Source organism: Danio rerio, chromosome 10 (genome assembly GCF_052040795.2).
Source record: "Danio rerio strain M-AB ecotype USA chromosome 10, GRCz13ab, whole genome shotgun sequence".
In the NCBI taxonomy this organism is placed as follows: domain Eukaryota; kingdom Metazoa; phylum Chordata; class Actinopteri; order Cypriniformes; family Danionidae; genus Danio; species Danio rerio.
Window position 1 is genome coordinate 30,734,945 of NC_141030.1, and position 27,781 is coordinate 30,762,725.

Below are 27,781 nucleotides of genomic sequence, written 5' to 3' on the forward strand. Positions count from 1 at the left end.
ATCCACTGCATAAAACATATGCTGGCATAGTTGGCTGTTCATTCCACTGTGGCGACCCCTGATTAATAAAAGGACTAAGATGAATTAAAATAAATGAATGAATGTTGCTACAACATTTTCACAGTGAAACTGATAGCTACAATAAAAACAAACAATAATTATGGTAGAAAATTTTAATTTTATTATTATTAATACAAATAAATAATAAAAAAGAAACTGCTGTTGTTTGTTATCAGGTAATCTGCTTGAGCAAGACTCTGATTAACTATCGAAAATATTCTGGAAAGCGTGTTTGATAATGTTATATGTCATATTTGTGATGTGGCCTTTCTCTTAGCACCTATTTTCAAAATGTACGGTTATTGTGACATGCTCACGCTCATGACTTTTTACGGTTTGAATGAGCTATTGAAATGAAAACTTCAACACTGAGAGTCCCATCTGTTCACACACTAAATAAAACAGCTGATTTCCTGTAAATGCCAGAATGCTTTCACTTTCAGTTTTGTTTTGCCCAGAGTTTTCCCCACTAACTGCAGTATAAGATGTATCTTGGGAATAGTTCTTAGAAATAAGCTGAAAGCCAGTGAATAGCACCAAAATGATTTAAATACTGATCATCTGTATAAATCCCAAATCAGTGTGCTTCGTTTTGGAAAATTGAGTCTGATACCTTTCTCTCCATGAACAGAAGGCACTGGAACTCCCTGTGAATTCTGATTGACTTTCAATTTCACTCTCTGATACTCTGAAAGAAGCCTTTTATGCTTTGAAAACAAGGAAAGAACATTGTAGATTCTTCATGTGGCATAGTGGGCGGGGAGTGTCATTTTCTAGGACCTCATTATGACAGTGCCTATCTGGCATAAACTATATGCAACTGTCAGTCTTCTGAAAGTCCGGGACAAATATAGCAGTCTGCTAGCTCTACACTCAAATGAAAACCCCCACTCCTTTCCTAGAACAGGGATATTACAGTCCTTCCAAGATCAACAGATGGCATTGATTTAACATGTTAAATAGGCTATTATATTATATTATATTATATTATATTATATTATATTATATTATATTATATTATATTATATTATATTATATTATATTATATTATATGTTTCTTTTATAAAAGTGACAATAAAAAGTTGTAATAAGGTGAAATGTTAAATAAATAAAAAGTTATATTGTTTTATATTTAAAATGTAATTTATTCCTGTAATTCAGCGATGAATATTTCATATTATTATAGATGCTGAAAAAAATAGTATTGCTTAATTTTTTTAGTCTAAACCATGATATTTCAATGAATTATATCACATAGAAAAAAGTTATTTTACATCGGAATAATAATATTTCACAATAATTTTGTTTTTATTGGATTGTTAATAAAAAAATACAATGTTTGTGAGCAAAGTAATTTATGGCCTGTGAGTAACTAATTAATTTAATGTTTAATGAGTAAATTATAATGTATTATTATATTATATTATTCATTCATCTTCTTTTTTCTTAGTCCTTTTATTAATCTGGGGTCGTCACAGCTGAATGAAATACCAACTTATCCAGTATATGTTTTACGCAGCAGAAAACATATAATATAGCCCTTCCAGATGCAACCCATCTCTGGGAAACATCCATACACACTTATGCAGTACGGAAAATTTTGCCTACCCAGTTTACCTGTACTACATGTCTTTGGACTGTGGGGGAAACCGGAGCACCCGGAGGAAACCCAGGCAAATGCGGGGAGAACATGCAAACTCCACACAGAAAAACCAACTGAGCTTCGAACCAGCGACCCAGCGAACTTCTTGCTGTGAGGCGACAGCACTACCTACTGCGCCACTGCATTCCGCTATATTATATTATATTATATTATATTATATTATATTATATTATATTATATTATATTATATTATATTATATTATATTATATTATATTATGTGAGAATGAAATTCTTTTTATGACCTTCAATTTATTAATTCATAAACAATTAAGAGACCATATTATAATGTATTGTATTATAGAATTAAATATATTTATATTTTAGAACGAAATATATTGATATCCTTCAAATCATTCATTTAATTTAGTCAATGGGTTATATTGTAATGTATTATATATTTTTTAAAATTTATATTATAGAATGAAATATTATGTCTTTGCAGTAAATTAAGGCCTTTGCATTTCAGTAATTAATTAATTTATTAATTAATTTATTTTAAACTTGTTAAAGGATGTTATTGTGTATTATATTATAATTAAAAAAAACAGTTGCAGCTCTGCTGGTTGAAGTACATTTTCCTTTTTTATTGTAATAATTTGATTTGGTTCAGTTAGGAATTTCCAAAACCATCGCAGAGTCCCAGGGATCGGAGAGAGGTTGGCTTGGGCTCTCCCTGATCCTATTATATTATAATTTATAACATATACATATAACAATTTTATAACAGAAATGGGTATATTATATTATATTATATTATATTATATTATATTATATTATATTATATTATATTATATTATATTATATTATATTATATTATTTAAGAATACAATTTTATGAATGACTTTCAATTTATTAATTAATTAATTTAACATTTAAAGGGCTATAATGTTTTGCATTATAGATAATAATATAATATCAGATTATTATTTATAATATTGAATGAAATCACATTTCTTTGCAGAACTTAGGCCTTTGACATTCATTTATTTATTCATTTATTTGATATGTAATGCAGTAGTTTATGGCTTTTATTAATTTTATTCATATTTTATGTTCATTTATTCATTTAAACTGTTAAAGGGTATATTATATTATATTATATTATATTGTAGTGTATTATATTATATTATATTATATTATATTATATTATATTATATTATATTATATTATATTATATTATATTATATTATATTAAATTATAAATCAGTCATCTGAATGAAATTAGTTACAAGCACCACACAGCTTTATAAATAGAGATCTAATAATAATAAAAAAAGTTTCGTAGTTAAATGAAATTATTTTTTGATACACGAATGTCGGCTGTGACATTCACACATAGAATGCATTCACACAAAATCCCAAATGGGAGGAGGGCCTTCCTTTTATTTTGGAAGTTCCCTTCGAGTTTCCGGTCCATAGTAATGTATTAAAAATGTAGTAGGGGGCGCGAGCTCGTACTGTCACGCGCAGAAGTTCTCGAGCTGTGGGAGTCTCGAGAGGAGCTGTTCTTTCCGCGCGGATATAAAAGAAAACTGCAAGGTCGCAACTGACGAGTCAACTAACCTAACTTTAATTTACGAAAGTAGTTAATGTTTGCAGAAAACTAAGGAGCAACAACAATTCTCCGGGTAGCGAACAGCTGACAGCACCGTCCCACCACGCTGGCAGTCCGCGGAGCCTGACCAGAACATAGGACCAGACACTGGGCCGTTAATTCATCAGAACCGTTGCCTAGAAACCAGCAAAAAAACTCGAAGACCGTCGCCAAAGGGCTTTTAGTTTAGAAAGGGGCTTATTTTCCATATTTTCCAAAATGTTCAGTTGGTCTAACAAAGATGGAAAAAAGAAAGACCCGGAGTTATTTCAAACGGTTTCGGACGGGCTAAAGAGACTGTACAGGACCAAACTTTTCCCCTTAGAGGACGCATACCGCTTTCACGACTTCCACTCTCCGGCTTTGGAAGATGCTGATTTCGATAACAAGCCCATGGTACTTTTGGTGGGCCAGTACTCTACGGGGAAAACCACTTTTATTCGGCATCTCATGGAGCAGGATTTTCCCGGTATGCGCATAGGCCCCGAACCGACCACCGATTCATTCATTGCGGTTATGCACGGGGAACAAGAAGGTCTCATCCCCGGCAATGCTTTAGTGGTTGACCCCAAGAAACCCTTCAGAAAACTCAACGCCTTTGGAAACGCCTTTCTGAACAGGTTAGCTAACTTAAACAGATAAACTCCCCTTTCATTAACGTTACACTTTCAGACAATTGTTTTAAAAACAAACGCCTCATCGTTTACATCGACAGCTCCGCTCTTCAGGGTGTTGTTTTCTTTATCCTTCAAGTTATCGGGGTTTGGGGTTTCATAATTCAAGCATTACCTTTGTCATAATTGAACCTTCTGAAACTAGTTATCAGTATTCAAAAGATGTTCATGTTGTGCTGAATATTGAATCTCCTGCACTTCTATCTGTATCTTTATGCAGGAGCTAGCTTGTACTTGAATTGCTAGGGTGGAGCATTGACAGCAGGGAACTGTTAAGTGGCTCACCCCCAGTGCAGTGCTTTAGGACACTGAAGGAAGATTCGGCATGCTTTCTCCTGAGTTCACGTCACAGTACTCTAATACAGTCAGTTATACATCTTTTTAACATGCACTTTGGCATTCTTTAGTAAATCAAATGTGCCCCAAGATGCAATTTTGTGTATCAGTTTATGAAGATTTATGATTTGCTTATTATGAGCCCTAAAAATCATTAACACATTCACATATGTTTTTGAGTGTAGTTGCTGCCACACCCAGAAAAAAGCCTTTAGAAAGAACATTTTCAATGTATTTGAGCTATTGAAATCCACGTTTGGTGTATGTTAGCCTTCTTGCTCATTAGACTTTGGTTCCTCTTTCCGTGAGGAGTGTCAGCTGACGCTGGTTTTGACAGCTGCTGAGGCCTTTAGGGGTCTTTTTTAACATGCTCTTGGGGAATGGGGGCCTCCATAAGGAATGACATGCGGCGAAATGAGTTTGCTTTTACAATGAGCTCAACCACAGTTGTCCATTCAACATGTGCTACATACCTTTTCACCGTTGTGCATTTCAGACCTTGTAGATTTCGAAAGGGTGGGTGTGTCGCACTAGTTCTACACTTTTACTTTGACTTGTGCTTGTTGTAAAAATCAGGATAGTTTTTTAAAATGGCCCCCCTCAATATGAACCCCATGCTGGTTAATGCTTGAATGAGAGAGATCATATTTACAACACAACAGGCCTAGGCTGGTAGAATGCAGCGGATCATTCCATGAAAATGTCCCTTTACAGAAAACCGTGGAATGCTTTCAGTTTGTGCAATGATTAGGTTGACTAGTCACTCATGAATGGGTGGAGAAAAATAAAAAATTTCAACCCACCTTCATCCCTGAACTCACCTTGACGCCATGTGCCACTATAATGTCATATCAGGGTAGTGCCAATCAATGAAATACATTTTCCCCTATAAATGTCATATTTTTTTCTGTATTTTTTTCACTAATTTACTTTTTCTGGATTCAGTTTTTTCCAGTCTCACATGAAGTTTGTGTTCATCTAATATAGAGAAAGGCTGCCAAGAGGTGAAAAAGGACAAACTAAGTCACACAACAGATAATCCGAGGAACTGACTCAGCAATTTCAGAGCGTTAACTCTCAAAGTGTCCCTAGTTTGCAAATCTCTGACCCCTGCTTCCTTTATATTATGCTGTTTATTGCTTGTCGAGCATATTAAAATCTCCCTCCCAGCATTTTCACTTTGACCTTGTTGGAATGGTTCAAAGGTGGACTGAAGGTCACTGGAGAGGTATGATGGGTCGCTTTTGCCTTATGACCACTGCTGTAGACTTTTACTACACATTAACCCTGTTCAAGTAGTTCAGTAATACACAGATACCCACCTTTGTGCTGTAATCCCCATCCTCCCTGTGTAACTTGAGTAGTCACTTTCTCCTGTGCAGCTGCATTGATCATTTTCCATAAGCTCTGGTCTGTATTGAAGCATAGCTGGCTGTAGATTCTCACCCCTATAGTGTTTGACAGAAAGTTGTCCAAAGAGATTATCTCAGATTTCTAAACATAATAGTAATAATAACTCATTACTAATAACTGATTTATTTTGTCTTTGCCATGATAACAATAAATAATATTTTACTAGGTATTTTTCAAGACACTTCTATACAGCTTAAAGTAACATTTAAAGGTTTAACTTGGTAAATTAGGTTAACTAGGCTGGTTAGGGTAATTAGGCAAGGTTTTGTATAATGATGGTTTGTTCTGTAGACTATCGAAAAAGTATATAGCTTAAAGGGGCTAATAATATTGACTTTAAAATGGTTTTAAAAGAAATGAAAAACTGCTGAAATAAAACATATAAGACTTTTTCCAGTAGAAAAAAAATTATCAGACATACTGTGAACATTTCCTCGCTCTATTAAACATTGTTTGGGAATATTTGAAAAAGAAAAAAAAATCAAATGGGGCTAATAATTCAGTTCAACTGTATATGGTGTTTTTAAAACCTCTACAAGACTACTGAAGATGAATCTACAGTTATCACAGATATTGTTGGTGTAGCTCTGTGGTGTTTTGCAACATACTTCGTTAAAGCTGGATATCTTGCAAAACAGGTTTCTTCTGATTTATATCTTGGTGTTGATTTATATATTTGTCAGCTGGGTGTCTACATTTTTTGTACACATGAGGAGAAAACATTTTTAGTGGTGTATATTTGAGACAAAGTCTTGGAAAGCAAATATTTCTGCTACACAAGGAAGCGAGCCAGAGGGATACCTCTTACTAAAATGACATCAGTAGCAGGATAATTAAATCTATCAAGTTGTTTCTGCCTTTACAACTGGTCATGTTTGGCACCACAGCAGTAACTACAGGCTTCCGCTGATCTCCAGTGGCGTAGTAATACTGATTTATTGAGGTCACACGAGTGTGTTTGTAGATTAATTTACAATAGGTTTGAGCCAATCAGAAACAAGGACCAGAACTGTCCAATTTATAAACAGTTTTACTCTTACGTAATATTCACCTTGGTGTCAGCCTCTGCTGTCTCCTTATTTTAGTGTTAAAATTCCCATCTGGCAGCAGGACGATCCTAACCTTTAGTCACAGTTTTGTGAATGACGTATGTGAGCAATTCCAGCATTATGAATGTGACATTTGCAGTAAAAATTTTAAACATAAGTTCACATAAAAAAAGTATATGTTAACAATATATAAAAAGATCTGTTTATATTTTCCAAAATAACTGACCACAGAGTTATGGGATCAAAAAACCATCAATCTGTAAACATGTTTTGTACTTTAAATGAGAAAAATAAACGTGTTAAGGATGTGACCAAAAAAGTGTAAGTTTACAGAACAAAAAATGATTGATTTTATTTTATTTATTATTTTTGCATTTTTGAGGAAAAAAAGTGTCGTTATAGATTTTACATCTCTCCATTATGGATGTGATCGATGTTAAATTGCACTTGTATGACTTTGGTAACTCAAATATAATCGTTTGAAATCATTTACAGAGACATTTTTGAGTATTTCTAACTTGGAAACGGTTTCCATATTTTGGTTTTTCATGGCATGGAATTGCTGGTACATTAGCTTTTTATTGGTGTTCAGGGTTTCTACTGCTTATTTTTGTCTAAACCATCTTTGATAAAATAATGCTAAAAGTAACTTTATTTACTTTATATAAAACAATTAAAAAAACTTATTAGGGCTAGGCGATAATCAAAAAGTAATCAAAATCGTCATTCAGAACCTATAATCAATCAAAATTTTCCAGGTCAATTTTTTCAATTACTTTTCCCACTTTCCAAGTGGAGCCACGTTACCCCACTCTGTTAAGGCTGATTTATACTTCTGTGTCAAACGCACGGGTATGGTCCGACACAGCCTTCGTTAAAATGTAACTACACGTCGTACGTTTGCACTACATTGATGATGATTGGAAGCTGTGCTAGAGATGCCTTGAGATGGCATATTTTCTATTACATTAAAATTATTATTCACATTAAAATATTGTTCACAGAAGCACATGCAATTTTTTATATTTATTACAGGATATACAAGTTATTTTATTTAGAAGAGATGCTACTTATTATTTTCTACTTTTAATATGAAAAACATTAAAAATAATTTATATTGTTTTAAAAAGTGCAAGTTATTTGTTTTCACTTTTTTTTATAAGAAAAAAGTAACTGTTGGTTTTAGTGTTTGAATTTCAGTTATTCAATGTTGATGTTCAATAAATAATCATAGATGTTACCCACATAGCAAAATTTCTCTGGCCCAGCTTTTCCCCACCCAGTCAAGGGTTGCTTGGCCCACATGCCGCCGTGAATTACAGTACATGACTGGACTAAGTCTAGCTTCCAGACAAGGGCCAAACATGGACCATATCTGGGTGAAGTCTCAACCAAATGAATAGCTTATAACTGGGCCAGATAGGTTGGTTTGTCATGATTGCAATAAAACTGATAAACCAATGAAGCATTGTGCTTTAGGGAACAACCTGATTGGTAGATTTTTTTTCTTTACTCAAAAATTATTTTAATGTATTTTAAATATGGGTCAAGACAGGCAGAACTGATGTGGCCCACATATCAATTTTTAATATCTGGAACAAATACTACAATTTGAATCTGGCTTAAATCTTGTGTGCCACTTCAAAGACGGTGCCACCTCTGCCAAACCCACGTCATGTTTGACCCACATGCTGTATGCCAGTGCCGGATAAATGCCTGATGTGCCAGCTTTATGCCAAATCTGGGCCAAAATTTGTTGCTACCTGGGTAGATGGTGTGTGTTTCCTTCAATTATTTTAAAATCAAGTAATGCACCCTTCATTCAGAAATCGCTCACTTGTAGTATGTGAACATATTTACTGTACCGTACAGTGAACTATAAGGGCAAAAAAATGAAATAAATTAATACAACAATCGTTCCTCAATCATAATCAAGTTAAAATGTTCAATTAATGGAGATTTAGATTTTAGGCCAAATCGCCCAGTCCAAACATTTCTAAATGTTTTACATATGATTATGATTAATTAATTGCTTCCTCTCTGAACAAAAGTATTAATTTAGTAAAAATCTTACTGAGTTCAAAATTTTGAACAGTTCTCTATAAATTTGCATTGTTTGTTCAGGAAGTGAGGGAATTTTAACTTCTGTAAGTTGTCAGAACCACTGATGCCAGACTTCAAAAACAAGCTATCAGTATTTTTAGATGCTATCTGTTCACCTTTGAAACTAAAAGAGCATCTGTTCTGCTGAGTTTCTGGATAGATTGTTATTTTAACAGATATATTGTATCCATTTTAGTTCTGTACATTTTGCACTTTAAAAACATCAGACAAAATGACACAAACTGTCTTTGTCGACTAGCAGCTCAATAACTTGAGGAATGTATGCAGAAGAAGAAAATATGGAATAATTGGCAGAAGTAAAGGTAGCAGCGTGGATAGAATAACTGATGGCACTCTTTCTGGAAAAAATAAAGGGTGGGGTGCAAGTAAATACACATCGGGGAACACACTGGTTGAGGGTTTGAGGTTAAAGCAGTTTATTTATGACTAAAATGTGCTGGTATGTTAAAGACGTGGAAATGATAGCATACTGCTTGGCACATAAATGAAGAACACACAGAAAGATAAACTGCAAGCATTTGGTAATGGAAAAGCTGAGGTAAGAGTTGGAATGATAAGACTTGGCAAGAGAGGAGGGAATTCCGTCCAATCAGTCATGTCGCAGTAAAAACATTACTGCAAGATGACTAGGCCTGATGGTGAAATGTCTGTTTCATTTTCAAGATTACATTTTTTTTCCCTCAGGTTCATATGTGCTCAGATGCCAAACCCAGTGCTGGACAGCATCAGCATCATAGACACTCCTGGAATTCTGTCCGGAGAGAAACAACGGATCAGCAGAGGTCAGTTCCAACCCCCCGCTCCCCAATTTCCTTTTTCTATATTTGTCATCTCTACTTCTTTTACCGTCCCCTGTCTTTCCTTCCCGGATTTACCACAACTTAATACTCCTTGTCCTATTAATACAAGTGCAATTTGCATAGAAAGCTATGAGTATAACAATTTCCCCATGCAAAGGAAAGAAGGCTAATTCAGTTAGCTTCTGCATTTTGGGAGTGTTAAGAGGGAAGTATTTTTAGTTCTCCTGTTTACATTAGAGCACAATTAATGCATGCTTCTTCCATAGGCTTATTTTCCTGTAGGAAGGAGAGGAAGTTGAAAACCTAATTAATCTGTGGTGGCAATGTGGACTGTCCATTTCATGAACAATATGATTTGGCCATACAGTATTTGAGCCTCAGTGCAAACTAAAATGCTGCAAAAATGTTCAATTTTCCCAGGGGCTGTGTAGTTAACAAGTATTTGACATGAGACAGCACATGAGAATAAGGTGCAGGATTTTTTAAGCTTCCTTGGAAGTATACTTGACTAGTCAAGACTTGTTGCAAGCCTAGAAATGACAATGGAGCATGTTGGTATGTTGTTTATTCAAGAAAACTCTAAGAGAGCATTGTGTATGGAGCCAACCGGTGTCACGCTGAGGACTCTTCCTGTTCTTGTCTATCTGCCATGGTGTGTGTGCGTGTATGTGCGGGCCTCTCCTTGCTTTTCCCTGTAAACCATGTAAATGTGATCAGAGTGTGAATGGCATCTATAGATAACAGTCTGACAAAGAGAGAGGACAGCTCAGGCCAGGAAACAGACTTTACCGCAGATCAGTGAGGGTGTGGTAAAACTTACAAATGAGTGGACCGTGTGAATGCATTAATGTTCAAAGATTCTCTTTTTTGTTATTGAGTGTGCCGTGTCACAGTGTAGAGGAGTGGCTTTCCTGCTGTTGGTACCAGACAATCAAGAGCAGTGCGGGGCAAAAGAAGAAAGTGCCTCTTTTGGAAAGTCATACCATATTTTGTGTAGGTAGTATCAAGGCAACAATTTATTATTATTTTTTTTTTTGGTTGAAACATTGAATGATAATAGCTATGAAAATAATAATAATAGCTGGATAATATCCACTTTCTGGGTCCATGCCGCCACCCTATACTGTTAAAGATATGGATGTACAGTAGTATCCGTGACTTCACCCATAGGTTTCTGAAGAGTCCAAATGAAGCTACAAGTAGACGTGGCCAACCATCGCCATTTTGTTCATGCGTTATCGCACTGACCGGGGGTGGCCAGTTAAGGGCAAAGAGGCGGAGCATCAGTGGAGCTAATGATCTGTCAGATTCTGAAGTGCATTCGAGTTCTAAAGAAAATTATAAATGCTAAATTATCTTAAGTAAAACAAATACATTTATAGAGATGCTATACAAGTATATAATTTCACTCACCTGGCAAATGGAGGCCACTTGAATGGTTTGTAAGTACAATTAAGTGCACACAGCATGCCATATCATCTAATAATTGTAAGAAATAATCCCAATAGGCAATTAACTGTAAAGTCACATAAAACAAAACAAAAATACAAAAATACGATGTATAGGTAATCAGCCATGACTGGGACCAGCGAGACATATCTGTCACTCAAGTGGCCACGCCCTTAATAAATTATAAAAAAAATTAACCCCCCCTTTCACAGTTGTCATGAAAGGTAATATTAGCTATTTGCACCAAAACCATCCTTTGTACCAGACTGCAAACAAGTTTTTGACAGCTGTAAAATTGGCCAATTTAGCATTGGAGTCAGTGAACATCTGGGTTTCCTGGAGCCAGCCCCCAAAGGCGAGTCGATGAATTGCAGTTTCAGTTATTTCCGTATTAGCTTCAAGAGGAAGAGCAGGAGGTTGAGGAAATTGAGAAAATATTTGTTTATGACATTTTAGTTACATTACAATCACTCATTAAATTGAATCTTATATAAAATCATGGTGTGCACTAGGCAATGGCTGATATAAGATTCTGACATAACCTTGGATAAAAATATCACGGTTTCAAGGCACTACGGTATTGTGATTACTGCTCTAAAATATATTCTTTTTCAATGTCTGGGTAAAAAACAAAAACTTTTCCCCCATTAAACACAATATATTTTATTTTGAGAAACATTTTAAATATTTTGGAGCAGTAAACATGTCAGACTAAATTCAAATAAATCACAGACGTCAGCTGTTGTCATTAGTTTCAAAAACACTGATTTCTTTACAATTTAAAATGGCATCTTTGGATATCTTTTCTGCTGGAGATACAGTTGGTCAAAAAAACAAAAACAAAACATAAAAAAAAAAACTTACATATACCTTAGGAACAGTATAGCAAAAAAATTTGGTGGTTTTAAAATCTTGACTTTTCCAAACCGCGGTATACCTTGAAAATGGTTATCGTCTTATGCCTAGTGTAAACAACAGTCTCTTGACTTGCTGCATCACAGACATCAATATTTTAACAATTGATAAAAAATGTATCAATTTCTGGCCATCAAATATTAGTCATGGATGTCTATATTGCAATTGTGATTTTCAATAGTATTACAGCGCTTTGTAAACGTTTATTATTACCGTTTGTTGAGTCTCCTTATACATTTTGAGACAGCGCTTGGACCCTGAAGCCTATTTGAGTGAAGTCACGCTTAACAAGAGTATAGGCAGTGTTGTTGATTTAAAAACCATAAAGAGCCTTTTTTCAATCATTTAAACATAGCTGAAGTTAAAATCAATATTAGAAAAACTCTTTATTTTAGTTAGTAGTCAAGGTAATATTTTTAGAATTTCAAACATATCTAATATCGTCTTTGTAGTTTTTTTTTTTAGTTTAAGTAGTTCTTATTTTAAAGATAGAAACAACAACTACTCTATTATTAGCTTCTTAAAAGGGCCAATGAAATTAAAATAAATTTTTTTAGATATTAGTTTTAAGGATATGTATTAGATGGTATGCTCCAAAACAGTGACACAATTCATGTTTAGAAAATATAAAACTGATATAAACATCAATAGCTTGTAGTTTGTCACTTCCGTGATTAATAACCAAAATGCTATTGGCTTGTTTTGTAAAAGGGGCAGAGTTACACTGTGTCCCTCCCTTTGTTTGTTTTTTCAGTTGAAATCACGTCAAACATTGAATAAAAATGCACGTTTTAAAGCACTTTACAAGACCTTTAAACAGTAAAATGAAAGCCATAAGTGTAAAAATAACACCTTCTTCGTATTTCATTTTCATTATTTCATACTTTCACTTCTGCTAGGGTTACTACTGTTTATTTTATTTGATAGTAAATCTATGGTGCTATTTGTGTGCACACATCATTATTTTCTTTGAGTGTAAACTATTTCAATATCATGGTACATGAATTCTGTATAATAGTTTGCATCAATGTACAGTAGTTCAGACACAGACGTGAAGTCGAGAAGATGTCCTACATATAAAGGTTTCAGACATGAATGAATGACACTAACCAGGTGTTCTTAAACAGACTTGCATTCCATACTGTACAGCTTTATCTCACGTTGATTATTTAGGTCTGCTTTCAAATGGACCGCACCCTATGGTCTGATAAGTAACTCTCTTCCCCCCAGAGCTCGGCAGTGTCTTGCACGGGTGTAAACACATCATTAGTGTATGGGAGAAGTATTTCCATACTGATATATAGCGGTGTGAGCTTGTGTAAGATCATAGCGTGGACGATGTATTCCATGGGCTGCACATTGAACTTTCCCCAGTGATTTTTTTTTTTTTCACACATGGCATGAGAGTCACGAGGGCTTTGACTTGTTAAATAAAGTATGAGAGGTAACAGCCCTTCGTCAGAGGCCAGGTTCACTGTCTCTTCTCTTTGCTGACCTTTGCCCTCTTCCTCGCTCTGAGGCAGAATGAGAGCCATAAACTTTGATAGTGATGATGATGGTGGTGGTGGTTTAAGGCGCGGTTGCTTGGAGAATACACTGATGGGTCACCTGCTAGTCATCACAATGATTCTGTTGTATTAGATGGCCATGAAATAACAGGATTTTGAAGGAAATCAGACAGCTTAGACGTCCATAATTGTTTAGGCAAATATTTGATTCACATAAATTTTTAAATGACTTATTTCAGTTCTGCATCCTAAAGTGAAAATGTGCACACGCACACTTTTGAAAGCACTATAATTATAGAGATCCCGTAGTTGATTTAAATTACTTTTTTTTTTTATTATTCAGCAGGGGTGTTAAATATATTCAAAGTGTGATGATAGGCCAATTAATATTTTAAAGATTCAATTTCACTTAATATTACTGTTAATATTTATACTGTTTTTCTTATTAACATTGTCATAAACAACACTGGTTTGTTTAGCACAAATAGTTTTACTATTTACCTAGGCATGGTTTGTTTTAGTTTTGGGGTTTACACCTTTAATGTGTCAGGACAGTGGAGGATTGACAGGAAATGATCAGGTGCAAAGAGAGAGAGAAACAGGACCGGCAAATAACCTCAATCTGGTAATCAAACTTAGTTTGCTGCAAGCACTGTAATGCTGTCAGCGCAGTATTGTTTTATTTAAGGGCTGCAACTAATGATTATTTTGATAATTGATTTCTTCGGTGATTCATTTTTGGAATATTCGGCTAAAAACTAAATGCTTTTTGTGGACTTTTTGCTTACTATAACTGGTTAAAACCAGAAATCAGGGTATTTTTATGTATAAAAAAGTATACAAAAAAAAAAGTTAAATGCATTAAGGGCCAAAACCTTTCCCCTTGCCCCTATATTTACGTGAAGGGGTAAGGGTGTCCCAATTCTGTTTTTAGGGCTGATGGGAAGGGCAAGATAAAACCTTAAAACTGAAACTGAGATTTTTCAGGACTACACTCGAAACCAAGGGGTAAGAAAATTTCCCTGAGTACACCATCTACATCTATGGCTGCACACGAAAGTCATGAGATGCACAAATTACATTTTTTACAACAAATGCAGATGTTTTAATACATTCATAACAGTGTTCGTGTTTTACCATCATGCTTAAAAAAAAAAAAAAAAAACGCTAAAATAAAAACCTCTAAATTTCATAGTCTATAATCCCAAATAATAACTCCTGTATAGTAGTCCCACAGCATACTTTTACATCTGACACTCGAATCCCCTGTCAGAAAAGTCTAGCGGCAGGGAATGAGCTTTTTACAGGGTCTGCTATAATGTTAATGTTTTTTTGTTTTTTTGTGTGTGTTTACATAGGTGAACATGGCCTGGTTGACATAGGTGAACATAGTTATGACCTTATTGCCACAATATATCGTTATGATAACATAATATATGCCTTCATTGATTTCCTGAAGATGAATACCAAAAAATAACACAACTGGAATAACTACAGCAGTCGCTATCGAAGTAAGAGCTCGCCAAGACATTAATGATGTGTGCAGGTGTTGTAGTTGTGTCCCATTTCTTAGGGGTAAATTTGTAGCCCTTTCCCTTCCTTTCTGTTTCAAGGGCCAAAGGGAAAAGGGTAGGGCTACAAAAATGGGGATTGGCCCTAAATAAGTATTATATTTTAATAGAGCTATCTGTTGCTTTCATCATTTACCAGCTAAAATATATTTTAAAAGTTATCCCAAAAAAATTATTTCTCTGCATTTGTTATAACTGTGGTCTTATAGTTTTTCACATTCAGACAAAAGCTATTACTCCAACACAACAATATACAGTGAATAGAAAAATTATGATAACATGTTTTTCACAGTAATTATTTTTATCCCACCTAGAAGCTGTTGACAAAGCTTGTGGTACTCATGGCGAGTCTTTCTTCACAAAACACATTTATTCAAAGATTCCGGTTCTATTGTGTTCAAAGCTTCCTCTTTACTAATGTAACAGTAATTGAATGCTGTTAGAGGGAAATGTGAGGAAAGCCCTGCTAGTGTCATTATCTAAACATGGAAAATGTGAGTATTTGACTTTCATGTCAAGTACATAGGAAGAAAAAGAATTGAATTGGCAACATTCACACAGGGAAAGAGCTAGTCATCGCCGGGTCATGGATCACAGTGTGTGCCTGTAGCCGGTTACAGAGTGCTGAGTTCAAGTGGATGGCATGTGTGTGAAAACCCCAACAGCAATATGTTTGGGAGGAAATCTGGAGCAGACTAAGAGTAATGTGACTGAGATTGGTTATGTAACAGATCTGAAAAAACATAGATATTCAGGCAGGAATGACAAGTATTTGTACATCTAGCCACAGTCATGGCATGCTGTTGGGAAGTGGATAAATGTGCTTGTTATTTTAATTCAGTCCCTTTCTCTGGCTGTTTTTTTTACTTTTTATCATTCTCTCTTTCTTGTATCATCTCTTTGTACTTCATTCTTCACAACGATGTGGTCTCTCTTTCCTTCTCCATATTATGGTTTTGATGGACTCCTGCTGTGACTTCATAACAGATCAGTGAATAAGCGAGAAGTGCTACCAAATTACAGTTTGCCGAAGTGACTCATTGTGTTTTCTTTATAATGGTTTTGATAAAATGCCACTTTTAAGCTACATACACTTTTATAGGCTCTTTTTTGTCTTTTTAAAAATGTCATGCATGCATCTTGTGAGGTCAGTTAATAATCTTCTGTGGTCTGCTGACTTTCGTTTCTCATCCCACTGACCTCAGTTGGGCTTTGACAGCTTTTGAAGACAAGGCAGTTCAGAATGATTGCTGCTTTAAATCAGTGTTAATTTTGAAAGCAAATTATAAATTAATTTTAGACTTAAAACTAAAATGGGATTTTAGAATAGTCATATTTTAGTCTTCTGAATCTTTTTAGTTTTAGTATAATTTTAGTTGACTAAGTTTTATAATGTTTTATTAAACTAAATCTACTCTATATTTAGTCGACTATAATATATATTGGGTTTAATTCAAGTGTAATTTAATAAAAATATAGTATAAATTTATTTATATAAAATATTCTAACTTAAAAAAAACTCTCATTAAGATATGAAATATAGTTTTTCCTTTAAAGACCAAAAATTTACATCATAAGTAGGCAAGTGCCTGTATAAGATTCTGACAGTATGATAACCTTGGATAAAAATATCACAGTTTCACGGTGTTGATTACTGCTCTAAAATATATCAATTTTTAAATGTCTGGGTAAAAACACACTTTTCCCCCTTTGAACATATAATATATTTTATTTTGAGAAACATTTAAGATATTTTGGAATGGTAAACACGCCAGCAAGCGCAGGATGTCAACATGACTTCAGATTGGACGTTGCATTTTGTTTGGAATTGAAAATCGGGTTGACGTCAGAACCCAACGTCAGGCCGATGTCAGTATCCAACTTCCAACCTAAAATCAACTAAATATCAGCATCTAATGATGTTACAGCTTGACGTTGTGTGGACGTTACTATCAGATGTTGGATTTTGGTTGCCCTACCTGACAAACAAATGTCAGTATTTGATGTCAATATGATGTTGGTTTAAGATGTTGGCTCGACGTTGGATTTTGGTCACTTTCCAACACAACTGAAATCAATCAAATATCATTCGATGCCATTATTGGACGTCAAATTAATCTCGTCCTTAGATTGTGACTACACATTGAATTTTTGTCATGATCTACATCTAACCTAACATTAGCATCTTATTGATGTTGTGTGCCCTCTGGGATGTTTGGCTAAATAGTTCAAATAAATAATTGAATCAATCATTCTGCTGTCTTCATTTGCTTCAAAAACACATATTTCTGTACAATTTTAAATCAAATCTTTGGAGAGCTTTTCTGCTGGAGATACTGTTGTCCTAAAAATATAAATAAAAAAAAATCTTACACATACTGTAGAAACGGTATAGGGGAAAATTTTGCCGTTTTTTTAAAACCTTGACTTTTCCAAACCGCGGTTTACCTTGAACACGGTTATTGTCCCATGTCTAATCATAAGTAATATGTAAAATCATTTGCCTCCAATCAATTCACCTAGAAGAACAGTAACCAATGAAAAATGCAGGATTTTATTTAGCAAACCCTTGATTTCAACATAGTAAACTAGTCTTTTTGACTACTCTTGTCGAACAGTTTCAAGCCATTAAATCTTTGAGAGGCATTAATAATAGAATTGAATAGTTAAAGATAATAGTTAATAGTTAAACTCCACTTTGCAATGGTGTTCGGCTGTATAACTGATTAAGCGGGGTAGTTACATGAGACTGGCAAATTACAATGTGTTATCTTATAAAATGTGCACTCAGTCCCATGGCTGTGTTTACTCATGGAATTCAAAAATAAACACGTTGATTCGAATGTGACTCTCTAATACATGCATATTATAACACCACAATGTCATTACATTCTTACAGGCGTAGGAATAATCTCATCGCTGAATGACGTACTGAATAAAGCAGTTTTTTTTGTTGTGGTTCACTCTAAGTGTGTTATGACGATCGTGGCAGATGAATTTAAGAATTACAGATTTAATAACATTTAATGTACATTCTCAATGGTCTATAGTCCGTTCTCTAAAGGTCAGCGAGAGGCTATTCTTTTATGTAGGCTTAAGCACCTTTGTGAATTTCGGGAGGATTCCCTGTCATGCTGAAGTCACTAAAGATTTGTTGTTTTATCCGATATTTCCTCCCCACATGGTTTACACGTTGTCTTTTTTGTATTGACATCAAATGTGAATCTCCTTCTTTTTCTCTCAGTTGTTGTTATTTTATTATAATTTAATATTCCTCAATCACATTTTCGTCTTGTTTTTATTGTAGTTGTTGTCTGGTTTTTGTCAGTAGAAACATGATTGTCACAAAAATGATGATTGTCAATAAAATTTACACTGCTTTAAATGAGATTGCAGAATGCACTGTTTCCAAAATGCTCCCTGTCCTTGTTTTAAACTGTCGTGTTCCACAGGGCTCTATTCTAGTACCTCTCCTGTTTACTGTAAACAGTGTCTGCATTAATTCTTCATGGCTGAATAGGTGGACTTCATCACTGATAGCATTCTGTAATGCTTTACTCAATAGACTCAGGTTGCTTATTACAGCACTCTTTTTTTTACAGCAAAAATATGCTGAGACTGATAAGCATCTAGTATCAGGGAAGTAGATTTAGTGGCTCCTCCTTTCAGAGTAAGTCTTTCATCACAATTTCATGTTGTATTCTGTGTAAAGCAAGGCCTTGCTTTATTATGATAAGTCCCTAGATGATAATTCCAATGACTTCATTCCAGTCTAATAGATAAACTGATCCCTTGGGAATGTGCTATTGTTTACAGGGATCATTATAGCAGAATTCTCCAATCTTCCCCTCCCTGTGCTTTCCAGGAATTTGTGAAGGTGCCGCATTTACATGTCCTGGTACTGGAAAGGAATCATTTCCTTTCAAGCACAGATAAATACTTATGCCTTTTCCAAGCCTCTTCCCGTAACCCTCACAGTTATGCTGCTTGTACATAAAAGAATAGTTTATTACTATGAAATGAACAGTTTAGTTCAGGCAGAATAGGAAATCATGTTAACATGGAGAGATTAATGAACTTTCATCCATCAAATGCAGGTCATCATATCTACTGGATTAGGGTTGTGGAAGAAAAAGTTATCTCAAAGAGAAGTGTCTGGTTAATAGTTAACTGAAATGATGGCACCACTGGTGCAGTTTTCCAATCAACTCTACATTCTGTATGTATAACCAGTCCAGCAATGAGAGACTTTTGAAGGCTATTTTCTATTTTCTTTCATTACTATTAATTCATTCATTCATTTTCCTTCAGCTTAGTCCTTTTGTTCATCAGGGGTCGCCACAGCAGAATGAACCGCCAACTTATCCAACATATGTTTTACACTGAGGATGCCCTTTCAGCTACAACCCAGTACTGGGAAACGTTCATACTCCCATTCTCACACACATACTACGGCCAATTTAGTTTATTCAGTTCACCTATAGTGCATGCCTTTGGACTTGTGGGGGAAACCAGAGCCACGTGAACACGGGGAGAACATGCAGAAATGCCAACTGACTCAGCCGGGGCTCGAACCAGTGACCTTCTTGCTATGAGGTGAAAGTGCTAACCACTGAGCCACTGTGTCGCCCCATTACTATTAATAGTTATATTTAATAAATAGGAAATATCCATGCTGAAGCTCCAAATTGCACAATTTTATTTAAATGTTAAATTGGCTGACATAAGCAATGCAATCATAATCATAATTATAATCATAGTTTGTCGCAGTTAATCTAGTCTGAATAAGCTACACAGCCAATCATTGCTAAGCAACATCCACAACTGAAATGGCTGCTGCATAATTCATATGTTATGAGAAAGCCTTTTTGAAGAGATGCTGCAGGACAAAAATTTCTGTTCATGAGAACTAAAACCTCTATGTATTAATTAGCATTAAGCAGGTCACACACCGGATGCGCTGCTCGGCGCAGCGACATGTCGCGTACAACAGTTGAAAGTATCACGCAGACAAGCACATTCGCATGATATTTAGAATGAAACTATTCAGTTGGAGCTTTGTGGCGCGACAAATAAAAACTGTGTCCTGGGTCGTGGATGGGCACAGCGGACAGCCGCCGACTTGCGACGTGGGTGTGTGTACCTTGATCGAAACCTATGTTTAGAATTCTAAAATGCTTGGCACTGCGTGTTGCCGAGTGGCGCCTCTAGTGTGAGACCTTCTTTAGATTATACAGCGGGGTATATAAGTACTGAACACATCATGTTTTTTTTCCTGGGAATAATATTTCTAATGGAGCTGTTGACATGGAATTGAACCAGATTTTGGTAAAAACCCAAACAATACAAATATAAAAATAAAACAAAGCAAAATAAATAGTTTAAAAACGATGAAATGAAACAAGGATAAAATACTGTACTACTGATATGTGTTTAATACTTTATATAAAAGGCTTTTTTGGCGATGGCAGGTCACATGAATTGCTCAGGTGTGATTTTATTATTATTATTATTTTTTTTAATAATTTTTTTTTTTTTGTGTACAAATTTTTATGGTTCTGTGGGTTTCGTCTACCAAATCTGATGTTTAATTTGTATTTTTTATTCGATTCAAGTCAGGTGATTGGCTGGGCCATTCTACAGCTTAAATTTCTTTCTCCAAAGCATTACAGAGTTTCCTTGGCAGTTATCCTGCTAATGTAGATGTTGGACTGAAGCTTCTAATATTAATTTACAATGAAGAAGGAAAGAGGGTTGCTGAAGAACTACTGAGAGATTTCGTCTGCTGTCTGGGCTTTTACTGCCTTTTTACACCTCCCTTTCGTGTGTGTTGTTCAATACTTTTTTTCCTTGAGTCATTAAATATTATTACGCAAAACTTCATTCATAAACTAATTAGATTTGTTTTCTTTGCATATATGGATTTCTTTGGTTGTGACCAACATCCGGGAAAAATTTCAATTCAACGGCACCTTTAGAAATATGTTTTCTGAGAAAAATGTGTGGTGACTTGTTCAAAACTTATTTTCCCCGCTGTATATTGCTTCTTGGGTCTTGAGGTACAAATTCCACTGTGTGGAGTTGAACCTTTATCAAGAGCTTGTTGCATTTACACATGCTTTAGTTTGCCATAATGTGTTTCATGTTTTTTTTATTCAAGCAAATAGTTTGTGTCAGTTTCTGGATTAGATTTTAGCAGGGTGGAGGCAATAAAGCTAAGCCTTTGTTCTAAATCACAGCTCTTCATGCTGAGGCAATTAAACCTTTTTTTTTTTTTTCAGACATTTTGTCTAACCTTAAGAACAGCATCAGTGTCTATTTATAGTGGCTGGTGGGATCTTTGTGTTGGTTGTAAACTTTAAGTTCCTGCCTTGTATTTACAGTAATCTTTACAAAACTAGCACCTGTGTAGACCACCGGTGTGTCTTCCTGTTTTCAATTAGATGTATTATTTTTTAGTCATCTTTTCTACATATTGACATTCATCTATCTTTGCATTTGTTTAATTCATTTAATGTCTGTAACTGCAAGTTATTTAATAAATGCAGCATTTGTATGCCCACTTGTACCAATTTTAGAGCAGGAACAAACACTATTACAAAGACATGCTTATATAAATAAGGATATCCCATGGTCTACACAAGGATATGTTTTTTGGAAAGTATTAGAAAAAAATTTTGAAAAACTATACTATTAGCAAAAAAACCTTAAAATACATATACTTTCAGTATGAGCTGTCTCAGCTGTCACATTCTTTACCGTCTTAATGTGTATCTATACACAAAATCAACTTATCATTGTCTGCCCTTAATGTAGCTGAGACAACTTTACCATTCACAGCTAAATAAAAATGAATCTTATTTAAAAAGAATTAAAGGTGCTGTATGTAAGTTTTTGACTCTTCTAAAGCATAAAAATATCATAATATGTTTGCAGATATTTAAGAAACAGGCTAAGTGACTGTTCTTGTTTATCTGAAAGACAATGCTGATGTCAGATATTCTGCTTTAAAAGTGGGTTTTCTGGCCGGATCGCTTTCTTTGTTTTGTTTTTTAACCTGCCTAATTCCAGTTAGGCCAATTAAATTTCAGCATCCCGGGTTGCTTTGCAATAAAAGTTAATTCTTAAAGCGCGTTACACCAAAGAAAGATACAGATATAAAACAGTTTAGAATAACAGTAAAAATAAATAATTCCGCCTTAAATTCATTCATTCGTTCATTCATTCAGAAAGGCTATCAAAGCATGCATCTGAAATGCGACCTCCAGCAGACAGTAGCAGACTCCAAAATGAGATGCAGATTCAAAGTTCCACATGAGGTGATTTATTAGTTGGCAACTAATATAAATATTACAAATGTAAAACATTAGGTGAGTAGGTTACATTGCAGTTGTGTGTCCTAACAACACGCTACGTGATGAGATTTGCAGTGATAAGCAGTTTGGGTGTTTGCACCTAACGAAACATGACAGAAATTGAAATACAGTCACACAAAGTCACATTGGTAGCATTTAACACTGAAGAAAGCACATGAGGTGTATCTGAGGTGATCATTGTCAGTTTTCTGTTGTTCAGCTGCAAGAAATAGAATTTTATAATTTTCTAATATATCAATTCGATGTGTTGGTTGGCTCAAAAACTGCTTTTAATATGGAAAATATTCCCTCTATTGTGTGACGTTGCTTTTGTTTAGAAGACAACTTAAATCAGACTCGTTCCTCAATCTTGCAACCTGCACTTGTGTTTGTTTTGATCCAGGAATGTAATACCCATTTCAACCACTAGGTGTAAAACATTACACACTGCACTTTTAATGGTTTTGATTTGATTTCAAAATTTAGAAGAACACATTAAATTGATTCCTTGGGTTTTTATAATAATACTTTTTTTCACCATATTACATTCGATTTAGTTTTGACGTTAAACGATTAATGAAAATATGAAGAATTATATTCAATGCAATATTTACTGCATTATATATTGTAATGGTTTGCTTCATTGATATAGTGATGGACTGCAGTAGAATAAGGAGAGCACTGAAACTGTGAAGTCACGCCCATGTTGGATGGATTCAAGTCCAGATTTCACATCCTGCTGACGTTGACACAACTGCTGCGAGCTGGGACGCAGTCCTTCCTGTCTTCCACACACTCGCTACACAATCCAAACACAAATTGGTAACTTCTGTCTCAGCAAGCAAGAGAGTTGGGCAGGAAATCCTGGCATTAGCATGTGTGCTATTGCATACAAAGAAATCTCTGAAGATGAAACCTTTGCCCTCACCATCTCATAAGTAGCTTTAGGAGTCTAGCAATATTTCAGCTGGCCTTTGTAATAAATGTGCATGCAGCTTGTGCTTTTTTGCTTTGTGAAGACATCAAAATGCTTACGAAAAAACCCCCCAGAATATTTTATGGTGCACACAGATTTTTTTCATTACCACACATTCATTTCATATCCCAGCATCTTAAATTTATTATTGACGTCTCCTTGGCTGCTGTCAAAACATTTCTTTCACAGATTTCCATTGTTCCCTGTGATCCCTTTAACCATTATGCATGAAAATAACCTAACATGGGAGAGGAAGGAGTGTCTGCAGGACAGTTTATTCTCTTTCCTGTTTGTCAGCATGAGTGGACGTGATGTCAGTTCGGCCTCTTCATCAGATTTTTTCTTTCCCTCACTCATGCTAAAGAGTTGTACTCCACCCTCTTTAGCCAATAGGGTCACGCAAAATGACTTGTTCTGTTGTGTGTATATTTTTGTTTGTGTATTTGTGCTTGTTTGTGTCAGTTTTGTGGATAGATGTGGGCAAGATCAGGAAGTTCTAGGGTTAAATATCTGCTGCCTGATGTACTGACCTTTATTTGGGTGAAAAGAGAAGTATTGGGTTGTGCTTTATTAATGAGGCTCACATGCAGAAACAAGTTCCCTCTCCATCAGTTAAAGTGAACAACTGTTTATAAGGTTGAGAAAACTTTAGTTTAGTGTAGTTAAACCTGTCTTGTTTAAAAATCCTTTTTTCTCCTCTTTTTCAGGTTATGATTTTGCTGCGGTGCTTGAATGGTTTGCCGAACGGGTGGACCGAATCATTCTTCTCTTTGACGCACACAAGTTGGACATCTCGGATGAGTTCTCCGAGGTGATCCGAGCTCTGAAAAACCATGAGGACAAAATGCGGGTGGTGCTTAATAAAGCTGATCAGATCGGGACCCAGCAGCTTATGAGGGTGTATGGCGCCCTCATGTGGTCACTTGGGAAAATTGTCAACACTCCAGAGGTCATACGTGTGTATATTGGCTCTTTCTGGGCTCAGCCGCTCCTGGTTGCAGATAACAGGAAATTGTTTGAGGCAGAGGAACAAGACCTTTTCCGTGACATCCAGGGACTTCCACGTAATGCAGCACTGCGCAAACTGAATGACCTTATCAAACGGGCCCGTCTAGCCAAAGTAAGCTATGTAGCTGTTTGTAGTTTGTTATATTTTAGAGGGTGCCTTTTTGATTCTGATTTTCAATTACAGGTATTTAAAAGTTTTTTGATTAGATTAGTACCTTGGTTTATGCTGCCCTCCTGTGATCGCATAAAAAATTGCAGTCCTGTCAATCTTTATTAACAATTGTTGGCTTTTTATGCTCTGAACTTCCAAAATAAATGTTCTTTTGAACTTTTTATTCATAAAGTTATCTTTAAAAATGAATTACTGTTTTCAATACTGATGATAAGAAGAAATTATCAGCGTATAATATGATTCCTATTTACTTTAGTTTTCAGTTTTGCCATCGCAGGAATTAATTGCATTTCCAAATGTAATAAAATAGGAAGCAGCTATTATAATACCAGTCATAATAATAATAATAATAATTAAAATAGTTAGAATAATTATAATTATAAAATCGCTTTGAATGTCTAGAAAATCGCTTTACACATTTTTTGGGGGGGGATCTCGTCATCCACCACCAGTGTGCAGCATCCACCTGGATGACGTGACTGCAGCCATATTGCGCCAGACTGTGCACCACACACCAGCTGATTGGTGGAGAGGAGACAGTAATAAAGCCAATTATGATATGAGGATGATTAGGAGATCATGATGGACAAAGGCCAGTGAACAAATTTTGGCCAAGACACCTGGGTTAAACCCCTACTTTTTTTTTTTGAAGGATATCCTGGGATTTTTAAAGACAATAGACCTCTATTGTCATATCTGAAAGATGTCGCTCACTGAGCAGTATGGAGTCCCTATCAATATACTGGGGCATTAGGACTCGCACAAGACTGCAGGTTGAGCACCTTTTGCTGGTCTCACTAGCACCATTTTTGGCAGCAACCTAGCTTTCCCATGTGGTCTCTCATCCAGGTGCTGACCTGGCACAGCCCCACTTGGCTTCATTGGGTGACCATTCGAGAGTTGCAGAGATAATAATCATATAATATAGAGTCATATAATAATAATAACAATAATAACAAAGATACGTTATTGCAGCCATGACAAGATGACAGACTTCTAAAAACATCTTGTAACATGTTTTTGTATGGTACTCTTTATATAACTGTATGCATGTCCAGATTGCTTACATTTTAAGTATTATGTTATGACAATCTTTTTGTCTCATTCTAGGTTCAAGCGTACATCATCAGCTCTTTGAAGAAAGAAATGCCAAATGTGTTTGGAAAAGAGAACAAGAAAAAGGAGCTCATTGCTAACCTGGGTGAAATCTATGCAAAGATTGAAAAAGAACATCAGATCTCCCCTGGTGATTTTCCTAAACTCAGTAAAATGCAGGTAAGTTTCCAAAAATCATTCCACAAGCGGTCTGCATGATCTTAACAAGTCTTAAATGTCTTAAATTTAAAAAAGAATGTTAAGCCCTAAAAAGTCTTAAATTCACTGCCTTAATTTTCCTATGTCCATGGAAAGCTACCCAACTGTACTGACACCCAATCACCAATAATCAATCTTAAAACTTTTTTCGTTTAGATTTATTTTTTATTGCAAAAATATACAATTCACAACAGCTGTTAGATATTTTACAGCAAATTCTCTAAATAAATTCCCTAATCAGGCAAAGAAAACTAAAGCAACACCTTCCTCTACCTGATCGTCCTTTAATATAAAGACTATTTACAGAAGTAACTGGGCCATTAGAAAAATTCTTAGTGTTTAGCCCTGTATAAGTCTAAAATTTTAATCGTATTGGTCTTGAAACGATCTTAAAAAGTCATAAATTTGACTTGAAGAAACATGCTTCTTTGTGATACATCACTGTTTTCACTTTTAGGAAGTCCTCGCTGGACAGGACTTCACTAAGTTTCAAGGATTGAAGCCCAAGCTTCTGGAATCAGTGGAAGACATGCTGGCCAACGACATTGCCAAACTCATGACCCTCGTCCGGCAGGAGGAGGCCTCCATGCCAAGCCAGGCTGTCCAAGGTGGAGCCTTTGAAGGCACCATGAATGGCCCCTTCGGGCACGGCTATGGAGAAGGTGCCGGTGAAGGCATTGATGAGCTGGAGTGGGTAGTGGCCAAAGACAAACCGACATACGACGAGATCTTCTACACTCTGTCACCCGTCAATGGGAAGGTGTCTGGTGCCATGGCCAAGAAGGAGATGGTTAAGTCCAAGCTGCCCAATAATGTTCTAGGAAAGATCTGGAAGCTCGCTGACGTGGATAAGGATGGATACCTGGATGACGAGGAGTTCGCCCTGGCCAACCACCTCATCAAGGTTAAACTGGAAGGTCACGAGTTGCCAGCTGATCTTCCAGATCACCTTGTGCCACCTTCAAAACGAGAACAGTAAACCATTTGGGAAAATAAATGTTATTATTGAGCCAAACTGTGTAGAGGTTATGATATGGGTGGAAGGGGGAATTTAGAAATATGAAAATATATCAACAGAATTTATGATATAATAAAACAGTATGCATTAGCTGCGGAAAAAGAGCCAGAATTGCTTTTAACTTATCCAACACTATAGTTCTCACTCTTATTTTCTTCTTTGTTTTTGTTAGACTGTTAGTAAGCATCCTGATCAAAACTAATAAATATTAATTGCTATTGTATTTCTCAGAAGCTAGATGCAGCCAAACTTTAAGCACGTACGATGGTATACTGGCAGGGAGATGATAGTCCATTATGACCAAACAGGCTGTATTCGAAAACTCTTGGAGGTATTTAATTGTTTGAAAGCTTTACATTGATGCTGCTTTGTACTTAAGGTCATGCTGGGAGAAATAGTTGTGCTTCATTCTTAAACTCTACTAACTCTTCTAATGGGTTTAGATTGTCCAGAGTTTAACTTTCAGGTAAACCAGATAAACTAGATCACACATGCTGCCTTCTTTTGGTGTTTCTTCACTATTTTTAAAGAACTCAAGGCTTTGAACTGTTCTAACAAAACATTAAAGCAGCCAGAGACTCAAAATCTAGGATCTGTCAGTGGTTCACACTGGCTTCTATATCTGTTTTTGAGTCCCTAACCTGCTAAAGTAGCAAAAGCTTTATATACTTCCTTTATAAAAACAAAAACTGTTCATATGTAAATTTCTTTGGTCTAGTTTGCAATAAAAAACTACCAAAAACTACTAGCCTTTTCCTCTTATTTTTCTATGCAGTAAATT

The 27,781-nt window shown here is 35.5% G+C and overlaps 1 protein-coding gene across 1 annotated transcript; it reads left to right on the forward strand.

Annotated features, from left to right (window-relative positions):
- The first annotated feature begins 3,306 nt into the window (after nt 1-3,306).
- ehd1b (EH-domain containing 1b) lies at nt 3,307-27,741 on the forward strand. Its single transcript, NM_001004578.1, is given in 5 exon segments — nt 3,307-3,938; nt 9,599-9,696; nt 24,196-24,608; nt 25,779-25,943; nt 26,440-27,741. Coding segments are annotated over 5 exon segments (1,599 nt in total). The 5' UTR covers nt 3,307-3,537; the 3' UTR covers nt 26,962-27,741.
- The last annotated feature ends 40 nt before the right edge of the window (nt 27,742-27,781 follow it).